We start from the raw sequence: 16,854 nt of genomic DNA, 5'->3' as shown, positions 1-16,854 counted from the left end.
GAAGTGAATAAGAAATTGAAAAACAAAATTGAATAAACTAACTTAAATTTTAAATAATATTTGTAATCTTCGAACTATTTCGAAACGAAATTTCGAAAATGTTGCGACAATGCGTTTTACATTCCCTTTACCTTGCGGTACTGTTGCAACTTTGCAATTGTTTTAATCCCAGCGAGGATAATCCCTTCACAGAGGATAATTCGACAACGGCCAAATATATCGAAGCGACAGAATCTGTAAGTGTTGTACCACCGCCATCCCAGGTGCAATTGTATCAGAACAAACGTCGACTGCTGTGGAGTGCCGCTGTCATTGTTTTGGGTGTCATCGGCAATTTTTTGGCTTTGGTTATTTTGGCGCGCAAAAAAGCCACCAAACATAGCAAATACACGTTTATGTTGAGGTAAGGGAGACGGATTTTTAAAATACCAGAAATGAAAAATGAAAACAATTAGTGATTTGAATCGTTTTTTGAAAAATATTTTTACTAGTGTCAGATTTCTGAAAAATATTAAAAAAATCATGCTTTTGGAGGATTCTGCGTAAAATCTTGTGTTGCTCCTCGAAAAAATATATTTTTTTAAAAATCAAAGCTTGTGACAGGTCAAGAAAATTCGAGCCTTGTATAGGTCCTTAAAAAAATATTTAAACCCTGTGAGCGGAGCAGTATAGTCGGACAGGGCCGACCATAGGGATACGTAGTCGAGCGCAAAAATCGACTTTTAGACGTTTCGATTTTTGCCTCTGACGAAAAAGTCGGTTTTTAGACTTTTCGATTTTTGCCTTTGACTAAAATTCGACTTTTCGATCTTTCGATTTTGTCATCTGTCGATCTGTCGATCTGTCGATTTTCGACTTTTACTGACTTCTGCAAAATCGACTAAAAATTTGATTTTTATATGAATTATTGTGAATAGATAAAGTAAAGTTCCGGAAAGTGAAATTTTTGAACAATTTGAGCTTTGTGATAAAAAAACCAAGTATATATGAATAAAATCGATCTTGAAAAGTCGACTTTACGATTTTCTCATAGATCAAAAGTCGACTTCGAATTTTAGACTTTTCAATACAAAAAGTCGATTAGTCGAAAGTCGATGTACTTATCCCTAGCCGACCATACGATACTATCACGGAACTCCATCTTTCTGCGGATGTTTATTTCGAGCCTGGGCAATATTTCGTGATATTTGCACTCTTTTGACCGATTAGAGATCAACACACCTCTTCCTTAAGGGCTAAGCAGAATGCTCGTGTTGATCCATCCGTTGCGTTATGTGTTATCGAAAATACAACAACCACAAGGAAACGATAACACAAACGCTCGAAGTTGATGTGCGCTTCGCAGTTAAATATATTTTAACATTTTGCGTGCGTTAACGCGATAACAAAAAACGCTCAACGCGAGCATTCTTGCCTTTTACACTGTCAGATTTTCCCGAATATTCCCAATATTCAGTACTTATCCAGATTCCCTTCACCTTGGGTTGAGTTGTGATGTTCGGCTTGTGGCCTATAAATCAACTCCAAAAAACACCAAAAATTATGTTTTCGGTCCACTTCATCCCAAATTTTTTATGTGATCATCACCGAAAATTAAAGGCGTTGGCCTTGACCATAACTGGAACCTCTCGGAAAATTTTAAAGTGATCAGCGCTATATTTCCGCTAGAGTGGTAATGGGTTACTAAGTAATATCTGAATTCGTAAGTATCTATAAATATTTAAGGTTAACTCCCACATCCGAGTACATATGACAATATACATAATTGGTATCACTTTAAGGGTCAACCATTCCTCTTGGATATACTGTCAACTTCTCGGATCTATGTCCTACAGGAGTAAATATATCCGCTATAGAATACAACTTTTGTCATTTGTCACACAAAAATCAGGGTCCATTTGAAAAAAAAAAATCCACGCCTCGCATAGATCCTTGTATATTCCTTAAAAATATTTAAAAAAAATCCACGCCTCGCATAGATACTTGTATATTCCTTAAAAATATTTAAAAAAAATCCACGCCTCGCATAGATCCTTGTATATTCCTTAAAAATATTTAAAAAAAATCCACGCCTCGCATAGATCCTTGTATATTCCTTAAAAATATTTAAAAAAAATCCACGCCTCGCATAGATCCTTGTATATTCCTTAAAAATATTAAAAAAAAAATCCACGCCTCGCATAGATCTATGTATATTCCTTAAAAATATTTAAAAAAAATCCACGCCTCGCATAGATCCTTGTATATTCCTTAAAAATATTTAAAAAAATACACGCCTCGCATAGATCCTTGTATATTCCTTAAAAATATTTGAAAAAATCCACGCCTCGCATAGATCCTTGTATATTCCTTAAAAATATTTTTAAAAAATCCACGCCTCGCATAGGTCCTTGTAAATTCCTTAAAAATATTAAAAAAAAAATCACGCCTCGCATAGATCCTTGTATATTCCTTAAAAATATTTTTAAAAATCCACGCCTCGCATAGGTCCTTGTCAATTCCTTAAACATATTTTTAAAAATCCACCCCTCACATAAGTCTTTGTCTATTCCTTAAAAATATTTTTAAAAACCTACGCCTCGCAGAGGTTCTTGTCTTTTCCTTAAAAGTATTTTTAAAAAATCCACGCCTCGCATGGGTATATTCCTTAAAAATATTATAAAAAAAATCCACGCCTCGCATAGGTCCTTGTATATTCCTTTAAAATATTTTTAAAAATCCACGCCTCGTATAGGTCCTTGTCTATTCCTTAAACATATTTAAAAAAAAATCCACGCCTTGTATAGGTCCTTGTCTATTCCTTAAAAAATATTTTTAAAAAATCTACACCTTGTCTTGGTCCTTTAAAAAAATCTACCAAGACAAAACAATGGTCCTTGAAAAAATATTTGTAAAAATTTCCTTATGTTGGTCCTTGAAAAAATATTAAAAAAAAATCCACGCCTATTTTCAATTAATTCCTAATCTTGTTGCTGTCAAGTGTAGAAATTGGAAAATGGGTTAAATTTTATATCACGCATGTCACCAAAATTAAATGTTTTTCTATATTTTTTGGCACACGCAATTTTTTATCTTATCATAAAATGTTTTGTATATAAATTAAATATTTGGGAGAATATCTGTCAGAAACAAAAGGCCAACATGTTGGGAAAGAAAATATATTACAGATAGTGTAGAGATACTGAGTTTTCTTTTGTCAGGTCAATGGCAAAAAATGTAAACATCACAACTAATATTCTTTAAAAATCGGGCTCTACTGATTATCCCTGAAAAAAAAACTCTTTAGAAAATCCAGCCTATAAACGGACCCTAAAAATATTCAAGCCATATGTTGTTCCCAAAAGTCAAAAAATCAATCAATCGATGACTGTTTAAATATATATATATATATATATTTAATAAGTCCACACATATTTCTGGTTTAAATACCCTCCCCTATTGATGGTCTCTTATTATATTTTTTTAAATAAAACACGCAGATTGATGGGCCCCCAAAAATATTCTATAAAATATTACACCTGTAATAGTTCCCAAATCATTAAAATATTTTCTGTATTTCCTCTTATGACTCAATGGTGTTTCTATAAAAAAAAATCTTCATAAATCCATAAATATAGATATCATCACCAAGTTTTCTTGTTAAACTCCAACTGCGTAATTTCCATTTTTATGATTTTCCCAAGTGCTGGAAAAATTATTTAAAGAAATTGAATTTTAATCAACAGCAACAGCTAAGTGATTGCTGTTAAAATATTTATTATTTTATTGTTATTATTTTAATTTGAAAATTATTTGTGATTCGCAAAAACATTCTAAAATTGCTTCGCTATTTTTTTAATACAAAAACAAATTCCTAATGTTTACTTAGGCCGGCCGGGGCTGGACATCCAATCACTCGATTCATTCACTTAATGGCAGCGGCGGCAAAAAACTTTGCGCACAAAAACCAAACCAAACAATTTTGAGACTTAAAACAAGTTGCATATTAGCCTAGGCTTTGGACAAATGTTCTGTCCGTCTGTCCCGCATTATTTTAACTAGTTAAAATTGTTGCTAGTTTTGTTCCCAAGTAAAGTTTAACGAACAGCCAGAGTACCCGCCAATAGAGTTCAAGGCAGTTTTTGTTATTGAATCGAAATCGAAAAAAGAGTTTATTGACTCTTTGACTAAGTTGTTGTGGCTAAAAAAACAGCTGTAAATGTAGTTTGTGTTCTTGTTGTCGTTGTTTGTGTTACATATTTTAAAACCGGGTCCAAACTAAGGCATTAGATACTCGGTTTGATATTCTCGAATATTTGTAATTTTTTGTGTTATTTATTCAGACTTTTATAAGCAAGTTTTGAATTTGTAATTGCAACTTGTTACTTGCAACATAAAATGTTGAAAGGGTATTAGGTTGGAACGTATTTTCTTTTTTTAAACTGAGAAATTTGATTTTTTAAGGAACATTACAGGCCAGGAATTAAAAAAAACGTTATTAAAGACTATTACAATCGTGGATTTTTATAGGACCTATTTTAAGAATTGATTTTAAAAATATATTTTTTCAAAGACCAATTTATGCGTAAGTAAACACAAAGCGATGATTTTTTATGAAAATATTTGTCAACATCTGAATAATTTTTCCAAGGCGCGGATTTTTTTTAAATAATTTTTCTAAGGATTGAATTTTTTAAATAATTTTTCCATGGCGTGGATTTTTTTAAATACTTTTTCCAAAGCGTGGACTTTTATACCCTTACCATACTGTCTTTGTGCATATGTTTGTAACAGGCAAAAAGAAACGAGATAGACACATGGTTCCTTTTCAGAATATACATAGAATCACTTTCTAAGTCGATTTATGCATGTCTGTCCGTCCGTCTGCTTGTCCATATTAAATTGTAAACAAAGTACGGGTCGCATTCATAATCCAAATTGGATGAAATTTGGCACAGCTCATTTATTTGGCCCAAGGACAAACCCTATTGAAATTGGGAAAAATCGGTTCAGATTTAAATATAGCTCCCATATACATTTTCGTCCGATTAAGGGCAAATTGCGCACCAAAGTCCCTAAATATCTTTCGATTTGCACGAAATTTGGCACAGCGTACTGAATAAAGTCTAGAATGATGTGTCCTAAGTTTGGTGAAGATCATTTTATATTTAGATATAGCTCTCATATATATATTCGTCCGATTTGAGGTAAATAATGTATCAAAGACCTTAAATATCTTTCGATTTGCACGAAATTTGGCATAGCATTCTGATTTAAGCCTAGAACGATGTGTGTTAAATTTCGTGAAAATCGGTTCAGATTTAGATATAGCTCCCAAATATATATTCGTCCGATTTTAGGTAAATGGTATACCTATATATCTTTCGATTTGCACGAAATTTGGCACAGTGTAGTGAATTAGGTATAGAATGATGTGTGTTAAGTTTCCTGAAAATCGGTTCAGATTTAGATATAGCTCCCAAATATATTTTCGTCCGATTTTAGGTAAATGGTATACCAAAGTCCCTATATATCTTTCGATTTGCACGAAATTTGGCACAGCGTAATGAATTAGGCCTACAATGATTTGTGTTAAGTTTCCTGAAAATCGGTTCAGATTTAGATATAGCTCCCATATATATTTTCGTCCGATTTTTTGTTAATGGTGCACCAAAGTCCCTATATATCTTTCGATTTGCACGAAATTTGGCATAGGGTATTAAATTACGTCCAGAATGATGTGTGCTAAGTTTCGTAAACATCGGTTCAGATATAGATACAGCTCCCATATATGTTTTCGTCCGATTTTATGTAAATGATGCACCAAAGTCCCTATATATCTTTCGAATTGCACGAAATTTGCACAACGTACTGGTTTAAGCCTAGAATGATGTGTGTCAAGTTTCGTGAAAATCGGTTCAGATTTAGATATAGCTCCCATATATATTTTCGTCTGATTTTATGTAATTGGTGCACTAAACTCCTAATGTTTGTCCGATTAACACGAAATTGCACAACGTATCAAATTGGAGTTTGTTGAAATTGGTGCAGATGTAGCCATAACTTCCATATGTATTTCGAACGAGTGTCTGAGTGCAATTAAATTTTTAACCATGTGGCGTATCGAATAGCGTGTATCAATTTTGCTATAAATCGTTTTCCATAAATTTGTCCCATTATACGCAGACGACTCTAAATCGGCTTGAATGAAATTAAATTTATCATAGGTTGCAGAAAGTCATGAATATGTTCCTTCGATGGGACATTGACATACAATTGTAAGGATACATATGTAGAATATACCGAAAGTGGTGAAGGGTATTATATAGCCCAGTCCGACTTAACTACTTTCCTTAATGGTTTAAATATATTTAGGGATCAACTCAAGGCGTAAATTTTTTAAATTATTTTTTCAGGATCCATTCAAGACGCAGATTTTTTAAATAATTTTTTTAGGATTCATTCAAGACGCAGATTTTTTAAAACATTTGATCCGGATCCATTCAATTCGTATATGTTTTAAAAAAGTCGTAGTTTTTTAAATTTGATATAAAAAATTCAAATATTGTTTATTTTTTTCTGTCAAAAAAAATTTTCAAAATATTTTCAACCCGCCAATCTAATATAATCATCTTATATGACAATGTAAGAAACAAGTGATTTAGTTCTTTCGTTTTAAATTTAAAATAAGTATTTATTTCACATAAATCCCAATTCGCTCTTAATTAATAATGACTGTCCCCACTCAAACACACACATAGACATAAATGTTTACTGACAGTCGGCGGTCTGTCTCATTAATATCGAAACTTTATGGGTCCTAAGAGGCACATTTAAATTGCCTAACACAAGAATTATGTGCGGTTGATGCGGACTAGCAAAAAATGACATTTTTACACCATATTGAAATATTTCAATTAATTTGAAAATGTGTTGCATTTTTTTAAAATCAATGTGAAAATTTTCACACTAATGTGTGATGTGGGAAATGCCTCATTTCTGTTCAAATATCAAATCTATTTGAACATCGATTATTTTTTACTGATTTGTTTACTTTTTGTAAAATATGTTTTTCTAACACAAATTATTATTTTTTAACGGAATACTAAATTAGCAAAAAAAATATATATTCAAATCATGAATAAACTAAATTTTTTGAGAACTCATTGTTAGACAATTTTGGAATTAACAACAACAGCAGTACATACACACACACATATTTTTATTAAAAGTGGCGATTATTGCGTATTTCTAATTGAATTGTTGTATTGAGGAGAATTTTATTCTGAAGGGGGGTTGGGTGTTAATATTTGCAGTCAATCATTTCGATGATGAGGTGTTTGTTATGAATGTGCCCAAAATTTGCCAAAAATTAAATTTTTGAAAACAAATAATAAATCAAACGAAATTTCCCATACAGGGAGAACTAGGAAATAAACTGTAGTATAAATAAATAATTTTTTTTAAATAAACAATTTAAAAAAAAATCACTAAAAAAATAAAATCCATTCTTTTTTTTGAGAAAATTCATGAAAACATGTTTTAATGGATCTATAAAAAAATATTTTTAAATCGTCCACGTCATGAATGGATCGAAAGATATATAGGGACTTTGGTACACCATTTACATTAAATCGCTCGAACATATTTATGGGAGCTATATCTAAATCTGTACCAATTTCCAGGAAATTTTACACACGCCATTCTAAACGCAATTCAGTACGCTATGCCAAATTTTGTGCAGATCGAAAGATATATAGGGACTTTGGTACCCCATTTATATTAAATCGGTCAAACATATATATGGGAGCTATATCTAAATCTGAACATTAAATCGGTCAAACATATATATGGGAGCTATATCTAAATCTGAACCGATTTCCACGTCATTCTAGACTCAATTCAGTACCGTATGCCAAATTTCGTGCAAATCGAAAGATATATAGGAACTTTGGTACACCATTTACCTTAAATCGGACGAAAATATATATGGGAGCTATATCTAAAACTGAACCGAATCTCACGAAACTTAACATACGTCATTCTAGCCTTTATTCAGTACGATGTGCTAAATTTCGTGCAAATCGAAACATATATAGGGACTTTGGTACAACATTTACCTTAAATCGGACTAAAATATATATGGGACCTATATCCAATTCTGAACCGATTTTCACGAAGCTTAACACACATTATTCTAGACTTTATTCAGTACGCAATGCCAAACTTCGTGAAAATCGAAAGATATGTAGGGACTTTGGTACGCCATTCACATTAAATCGGTCGAACATATATAAGGGAGTTATATCTAAATCTGAACATATTTCCAGGAAATTTTACACACATCATTCTAGACTCAATTCTGTACGCTATACCAAATTTCGGCAAATCGGAAGATATATAGGGACTTTGGTACACCATTTACATTAAATCGGTCGAACATATATATGGGAGCTATATCTAAATCTGAACCGATTTTCAGGAAACTTAACACACATCATCCTAGTCTTAATTCAGTACGCTATACCAAATTTCGGGCAAATCGGAAGATATATAGAGACTTTTGAACACCATTTACATTAAATCGACCGAACATATATATGGGAGCTATATATAAATATGAACCGATTTTCAAGAAATTTTACACACATCATTCTAGGCTCACTTCAGTACGCTATACCAAATTTCGGGTAAATCGGAAGATATATAGAGACTTTGGAACACCATTAACATTAAATCGGACGAAAATGTATATGGGAGCTATATCTAAATCTGAACTGATTTCCAGGAATTTTTACACACATCATTCTAGCCCTGAATCATTAGGCTGTGCCAATTTTTGTGCAAATCGAAAGATATATAGGCACCGTTTACATTAAATCGGACGAAAATATATATGGGAGCTATATCTAAATCTGACCCGATTTTTCCCAATTTCAATAGGGTTCGTCCTTGGGCCAAATAAGTGGCCTTGGGCCAAATAAGGTCAAATTTCATCAAATTCGGATCATAAATGTACGGACGGACATGCATTAATCGTCTTAGAAAGTGATTCAATGCATATTCTTAAAAGGAACCATGTTTCTATCTCGTTTCCCTTTGTCTGTTAGCAGAGGGTATAAAAATCTAATAAAGCCTATGGTATTGAAAATCCCATTTATATTTTTACATCCATTTTATACAAAAAGACTGATTAATCATGTCATTAAGAAGTTAAACATAATTATTTTCTTCTGGGATATTTGCAAAAGGCGGAGGTATGACTAAGAATAGTACCAACAATAAAAAAAAAAACAATTTCGAATTGCATTGAGGCAGGCACATATAGGCAAGGCACTGGAGCGAAGCAGCGAAGATTAAAATCAAATTACAACGTACCCCAAATGACGATGATGAATGGAGTATTTATAGATAAAAATGTTATTAGTAGATACTACCTTACAACAAGCAATTCCATTGGATAGATACGTCTTCTCATAGCCATAGACTTTAAATTCTGAGAAGTCAACTAAACGCAAAGAATGTTATCTTCTTCACGTGTAACGAAGGTACTTTCCCAACAGTCCGTCAATGGACTTAGTCACTTCTGTCTCTGGTTTCGTTATCTTTTTTTCTGCATATGGGTGATCACCGTCAAGTTCAAACTAATCGTGCCAATCAAATGTGTTACAAATTGTTGTTGTTATTTTGCTGTTTTTTCATATTTGTATTGCAACACACAAATCTTTCTGAGGAGGACTTTTGTGTCATTAAGTCAATTATGCTTTACGACCCATTGTCACTGTCATCAGCAACGACTAGAGGCACCTCTTCAAACAAAAAATCAATTAAAACGAATATGAGGGGATTTCTTTCAACAAGCCATAGGCATAGATTTTTTTAAAAATTATTTTTTTTTTCAGAGACTAACATAAACGTAGATTTTTGAGCTTTTATTTTCTACAAGGTTTACAATAGGCGTGAATATTTTAAAGATTTTTTTACTTTCTCACTTAAATTTCAAAATTACAATGAAAAATATAAATTATAAAAAATGTGTGTGTGTCATCTACAAAAAAATTATTTATTATCCATTTCCTACCTATATCCCAACGTCAGAAAATTTTCAATAAAAAATATTTATTAACAATTTTATGACTATTAATGGCTTGAATTTCTACACGATGATGAGCTAGTTGCAGTTATTATTATTGCGTATTTTTCTATTCCGTACTGGTAGTTTTGAATATAAATTATATGAATTTTCTTCAAATAGATTGCAAATTTATTGGAAAAAATACTGTAAATAAATCTATACAAATTATCGATTTATATTCTAAACTTGTTTTAAAAATTACACAATGTAACGAAAAAAAAACAATAAGGAAAGTAGTAAAGTCGGACTGGGCCGACCATATGACACCCTTCACCACTTTGGGTATATTCTACATAGTCTCCTAACATACGTCGCCTTTTCGAAAGAACATTGACATGAAATTGAACGAAAGATATTTAGGGACTTTGGCGCACCATTTACCTTAAATCGGACGAAAATATATATGGAAGCTATATCTAAAACTGAACCGATATTCTCGAAATTTAACACACATCATTCTAGACTTAGTTCAGTACGCTATGTCAAATTTCGTGCAAATCGAAAAATATATAGCGACTTTGGTTCACCATTTACATTAAATCGGACGAACACATATATATGGGAGCTATATATAAATCTGAACTGATTTTCACGAAACTTAGCACACATCTTTCTAGGCTTAATTTAGTACGCTATGCCAAATTTCGTGCATATCGAAAGATATTTAGGGACTTTGGCGCACCATTAACCTCTAATCGGACGAAAATTTATATGGGAGCTATATCCAAATCTCAAGCGATTTCCACGAAACTTAGCACACATCTTTCTAGACTTTATTTAGTACGCTATGCCAAATTTCGTCCAAATCGAAAGATATACAGAGGTTTTGGTTCACCATTTACCTTAAAATGGACGAAAATATATATGGGAGCTATATCTAAATCTGAACCGATTTTCACTAAACTTCACGTACGTCATTTTAGGTCTAATTCAGTACGCTATGTGAAATTTCGTCAAAATCGAATGATATACAGGGGTTTTGCTTCACCATTTACATTAAATCGGAAAAAAATATATATGGGAGCTATATCTAATTCTCAACCGATTTTCAAGAAATTTTACACACATCATTCTAGGCTCACTTCAGTACGCTATGCCAAATTTCGTGCAAATCGAAATATATTAATGATTTTGGCGCACCATCTACCTTAAATCGGATGAAATTATATATAGGAGCCATAAATCGGATGAAATTATATATGGGAGCTATATCTAAATCTAAACCGATTTTTTACCAATTTCAATAGGGTTCGTCCTTGGGCCAAATAAATGAGCTGTGTCAAATTTCATCCAAATCGGATGATAAATGCGAACTGTATTTCTTTAGAATTTAAAATTATATGCATATTCTCAAAAATAACTATGGGTCTATATTGTTTCCTTTTGCCTGTTACAAACATATGCACAAAGACATAATACCCTGTACCACAGTGTGGTGAAGGGTATAAAAAAGACTGAAATAACAATTGTTGCCCAAATGTCTTGATATGTTGATTAGGGGATTTTTTCCTATTTGAAAATATAATTGGAAAATCCCAAAGCCATGAAACATGTTCTATGTATGTCTGTGCATCATGTACCGACAAAACACGCTGTAAAAATCTATGCTTTTAATAAACATTTGTGTCAAGGTGGTATAGACATTTAAACAAACAAAAAATCCCAAAGAATGTAATGAAATTAAATACACGCTTATTATTTAATAAACTATTTTTTAAAAAATTCACGCATTGTGTGGATCCTTTAAAAAATATTATTTTAAAAATTCACGCCTTGTCAGGGTCCTTTAAAAAATATTTTTTTAAAATATCCACGCTTTTTGTGGATCATAAAAAACATATATTTTTTTTCAATATCCGCGCCTTGTGTGCATCCTTTAAAAAAATTTTAAAAAATCTATGTCCGATGGTCCCTAAAAATATTTTTAAAAAATTAACGCCTGGTGAAGGTGCTTGAAAAAATATTTGTAAAAAATACTCACATTTGTTGATCCTTATTTGTTGATGTTTGTATTGAATACTATTCTCAGAATATCCCAAGGGTAATATGTATCCATTTATTGTCATGCATTAATTTAATCTCAAGAAATATTAATAGAAAGACCTCTTCAACACGTGTAAGGCGAACATCAAATTGAAATAACTTCCATTAAATTTCATTGTTTGCATTTTCTTTACACGAAGAAAGGATAAAATTGTAACATCACACATTAATGCCTTTCTCAGCCCATAACAATAACAACAACAGTACAATAAAAAGCAAATCCATATAATATTCCTTTTCTTCTTCTTCTTCTAATTTTTTCCAGGTGCTTATCGACAAATAACTTTATTGGCTTACTGGGCATGTTAACCACTTTGCTGTTGAAAGTCTATCTGCCGCCGGAAGTCTTCGAGAAATACAACAAATGGGATTGTGTGGGCAAAGTGGTGTGGCGATTTTTTGGCCTGAGTTCCGGTTGCATAGCAGCCGTCATGGCCATTGAACGTTGGATGGCATTGGCTAGGCCATTTATATATCACAAGGTAAGGTTAAGGGGGAGGGAGAGATTGAACGAGTGAGTGTTACACATTCATCATGAAGAAGAGTGTAAAGATGAATGTGGAGAGAGATTATTGTTATTTTTTTATTATATTTATGTTACAAATCCAATTAGATTTATTATTAATTCAATTCACATTCATTTGTCTTGTATTTGTATTCTGTTTCAGCACATAACCTATGAATTGGTGCGTAAGACCATAAAATCCCTAATCCTAATAGCTGTGGTCATCACATTTTTGCCCTTCTTCGGTTTTGGCGCCTACATGGATGATAGCAATCCGGAAAAGGTTAAATGTTTACGTTATCGTGATGCTGAGGGTTTTTGGAATAAAACTTATTCAGTGTTATTTATGTTATTTGGTAAGTAAATAATATTTTTTTTTTTCAAAAGATACCATAAAAAATATTAAAAAACTAAGTCTATTAAAATTATTTTAAAAAATAAAGGCCTTTCTCTAGTCCTTAATAAACATTTAACAAAATCTAGGCCTTTTTCTGGTCATTTTTAAAAGTTAAAAAAATCAAATCAAAATTTTGCTGATCCTTAAAAAATATGCTCTTTTGTGGTCCTTGAAAAAAACCTTACAAAAAATATCGTTAATTGGTCTGCTATTCCCAGAAAAAAAACATTCTTTAAAAATCCATGATTAATCGAAATAAACAAAATCCTAAAAATCCTTTCCCTTCTCTAAGGTATATTTAAAGAGAATTTACTTAATGCCAATTAAAATCCCAAAATAATGATGACCCACAAAATGAAAATATTCCATTCTTTTGGCTTTGATCATCATAATTCATCACCAATAGCCTGAAATGGCAATTTTAGCAATTTGATATTAAGTAGCAAAAAATACTCACTCAATATTGACAGTTTCCATAAACAATAAACATCATACTCCTCCCTCTCCTCATCCGACTAAGAAATGGGCTGGCAGAAGCCACGAAAATATCCATTTTTTAATTGATGGCAAATATCGAGTCGGCAACAAACATCATTTATCAGCATTTAATATTGTTAATGGTTAAAGGCAATTGACGTAAGGCCTTACGCAGTTGCCGTTTCCCTATCTCTTCTGGACATTTGTCATCATCTGGTTTCAATTTTTCGTTTCATTTTCTTCTATCGTTTCTGTTCGTTTTTAGGCACTCTCCTCTGTGTGGTCATAGTCGCTTGTAATTTATTTGTTATGCGCGTTCTATGCTTCATTGGCCGCACACGCACCACCCAACGTCACATGACCTATGACATGGTGAATCGCAGCGAAAAGGGTTCGGTGGCTCAAATCGATGCTGAAAGTTCCAGTGGCACGACACTGTATCAGCATGGCCAGAGTAGTACGACGCACATACCGCAGTATCATCACAGCAACAGTGTGACACTGTCCGCTCATGCTTCGCCCGATGAAATAAAATTCGCCAAGCTGATGTTGTTCTTGAGCATATCGTTTGTTATCTGTTGGATGCCACAAATGGTAAGTAGGGATGAGTTGAAAGTTGGGTTGCAAGTTGTGCTAAACGAAAAAAAACGAAATGTAATGTATATTAGGGTGGAAAGGAGATTTTTAAAAAATAATAAATAAATGTAAAAAACGAAAAGAAAATAAATTTTATTACAATAAAAAAAACATTTTATTAATAATACATATGACATAAGTTCCGTTCCAGAACATAACATAATCTACTCATTTTACAAGTTTTGTCACTTTTTACTCGAAAATGTTTTACCACAAAACTGGTAAAACATTGAATGAAATTTTAGAGAACACAAAACCAAATGGCGTTCTCTTTGTAAACTTTTTACTCGGGAAATTTGAATGGTAAACAGGAATGGCAACTTCTGATTGGCTGTTATGTTGATTTTGAAGTATTGCCATATAATTGTGGCATATTTACTAGATTTGTGTTCCCGAACTTTTCAAATTATTTTATACTCTGAGAGCCATTTTGAAATGTTTCTCTTTTACTAGCTTTACTATTAAAAATACTTTAAACTAGATATACATAATTTATTACTATTTTAATAGACGAAGTCTGAATGTTCAAAACTATACTATATATAATAATTAAAATAACAGTTAATATTAATTTATAATTAATGATATTTAATTAATTTAACTAAAAATAATTAATTAATAAATAATTCCAATTATAAATTAAAAAAAATAATTATTGTAGATGTTTCAAAATTTGTCTTCTGACCCATCCTAATATCCATTTGAGTAAAAAAACAATGTTAATGTATTTCTGAAAAAATAAAGAACATTTTTAATTAATTGCAAATAAAAAATATAAAAAACTTTTTGTCTTCTGACCCATCCTAATATACATTTGAGTAAAAAAATGTTAATGCATTTCTGAAAAAATAAAGAAAATTTTTATTTATTTGCAAAAATATAAAAACTTTTATCTACACATACTTACATGCCAAATTCTTCTTTACAATAACTTTCATCTCCTATTTTACCCTCTTAACGCAGATTGCCATTCCCATGGCCATTGTCCCAAATCGTGTGCCCAAGGCACATCCTTTCTTTCTGATTGCTGACATGCTGATGGCTTTGCATTTCACATCCGATCCCTATGTCTATGTGCTGAGTCGCACCAAACATTCGTATATTTTGGGCTGCCTGAAACGTTGGCGTACCGGTTTTAAGCGTTCACACAGCGATCAGAGTCGTCTGCGCGCCACCATTGAACAGCACACATTGGAGTGTGGTCTCAATTGAAATCGATCGATGGCGATGATGTATGGCGGTAGGCAGCAGCAACAGTAAGTAGGTACAATGTGCATGGAATCCAGCTCTAATTAGTTGTTTCCTTTTAGGCAACAAGCGTGATAACAACAACCGTGGCTGGAATCATAAAAGAAAGATGAACATTTATGTGTCTTTTTTGTGGAGGTTTTTTTTCTGTAGCATCTTAATTTACCAGCGGTAGTTCATTTTGGAAGCAGTGGAATTGATTAGCTTGTCTTGTGGCCTGTTGTGTCTGTTTGTATGTATGTCAATCAGCCAGTCTATTGTATTTGGTCTCCATATGTACTTAGTTAAGCATAAGTTACGAGTTTTTAATTATTATTATTGATTAGAGCTGATACATTAACCCACATTTAGTTCATATCTTTTTTTATTTTTATATTTGTGTATCCTTTTGTGTATATGCGTATCTTTTTATAAACGAAAAAAGTTTTTAGGCGGAAGCAAACGTTTTAAAACAATATATATTTTTTGAATTCTTACAAATATTTGAAAAAATACGCTCGGCCTTAAAAAATTATTTTACGTCTATTGAACGTCCTTAAAATATATTTTTAATATAGGCATACTGACGATCCTTGGATAAATATATTCACTCTTATTACGGTAGACGTAGTCGTTGTACGGCAGCTCTCGTAGGCGTAGTCGTTTTTGGTCGGTATTATGTAAAATTTACAACGCCAAATTTTGAAATAGATTATTTTTTTTGCTCTGTTACAAAACCAAAGCAAAAATTGTACTTTTAGAACCCTTTTTATAATGTATTGGAAAACTATGTCCTTTGTTTTCTAATTACTTTAATTTTTAATTTTAATTTAATTTTCTTATGAATATTAAGAAATGCAATAAAATAATTTCTAATGTAAAAATTAATCAGTAAATATTGTTATAGTAAAATGTTAAAATTATTTTCCTAGTTATTTTTATGCTGTCGTCAACAGAATCTTTCACGACAAATTTGAAGTATTGTAACGACTTTCATAATACCGATTTGTCGTATAAAAAATAGACAGTGCCAAATTTTCGATACGACTACAACAACCGTAATAAGGGTGATTGTTTTTTTTTTAAATCCACAAACATTTCGGTACTTTTAAAATATTTTTTATAAGTCCCCAAACATTTCGGCCCTTAAAAAATATGTTGACGGTCCTTAAACAATACGTTTTAAAAAAATCCAAGCCTACGACATTCTTTAAAAAATATTGTTAACACAAGCCTACCGACTGTCCTTGAAAAACATATTTTTTAGAAATCCACACTAATTGAATGTTATTGAAATATTTTTTTTTAAATCCACAAACAAATCCAAGCCTATTGGCGGTCCTCGATAAATATACTATTTATGATAAATCAAAAAATTATCTTTAAAATAATTGTAATTTCTTGAAAAATGTATTTTTTTAACTCAAGGCTACTGATCCACGCCCATTGCGGGCG

At 31.9% G+C, this 16,854-nt stretch overlaps 1 protein-coding gene across 1 annotated transcript; it reads left to right on the top strand.

The window, feature by feature from the left end:
- Window positions 1–98: 98 nt before the first annotated feature.
- LOC133322495 (prostaglandin D2 receptor) lies at window positions 99–15,385 on the top strand. Its single transcript, XM_061531484.1, has 5 exons — window positions 99–403; window positions 12,423–12,639; window positions 12,826–13,018; window positions 13,802–14,130; window positions 15,136–15,385. Exons 1-5 carry the CDS (start codon window positions 99–101, stop codon window positions 15,382–15,384), a joined length of 1,293 nt encoding a protein of 430 aa, XP_061387468.1. The 3' UTR covers window position 15,385.
- Window positions 15,386–16,854: the final 1,469 nt, after the last annotated feature.

Source organism: Musca vetustissima, unplaced genomic scaffold (assembly GCF_032173495.1).
Source record: "Musca vetustissima isolate MV318-11 ecotype Yass unplaced genomic scaffold, APGP_CSIRO_Mvet_v1 utg451, whole genome shotgun sequence".
Taxonomy (NCBI): domain Eukaryota; kingdom Metazoa; phylum Arthropoda; class Insecta; order Diptera; family Muscidae; genus Musca; species Musca vetustissima.
This window is presented reverse-complemented; position numbering and strand designations above follow the sequence as displayed.

What these genes read in the sequence shown, in the direction of transcription:
- LOC133322495 (XM_061531484.1), top strand. Translation starts at nt 99, where the DNA reads ATGTTGCGACAATGCGTTTTACATTCCCTTTACCTTGCGGTACTGTTG. An exon ending in AGTGTTATTTATGTTATTTG is followed by an intron (nt 13,019 to 13,801) that starts GTAAGTAAATAA and finishes GTTCGTTTTTAG; the next exon opens with GCACTCTCCTCTGTGTGGTC. An exon ending in TCTGTTGGATGCCACAAATG is followed by an intron (nt 14,131 to 15,135) that starts GTAAGTAGGGAT and finishes CTCTTAACGCAG; the next exon opens with ATTGCCATTCCCATGGCCAT.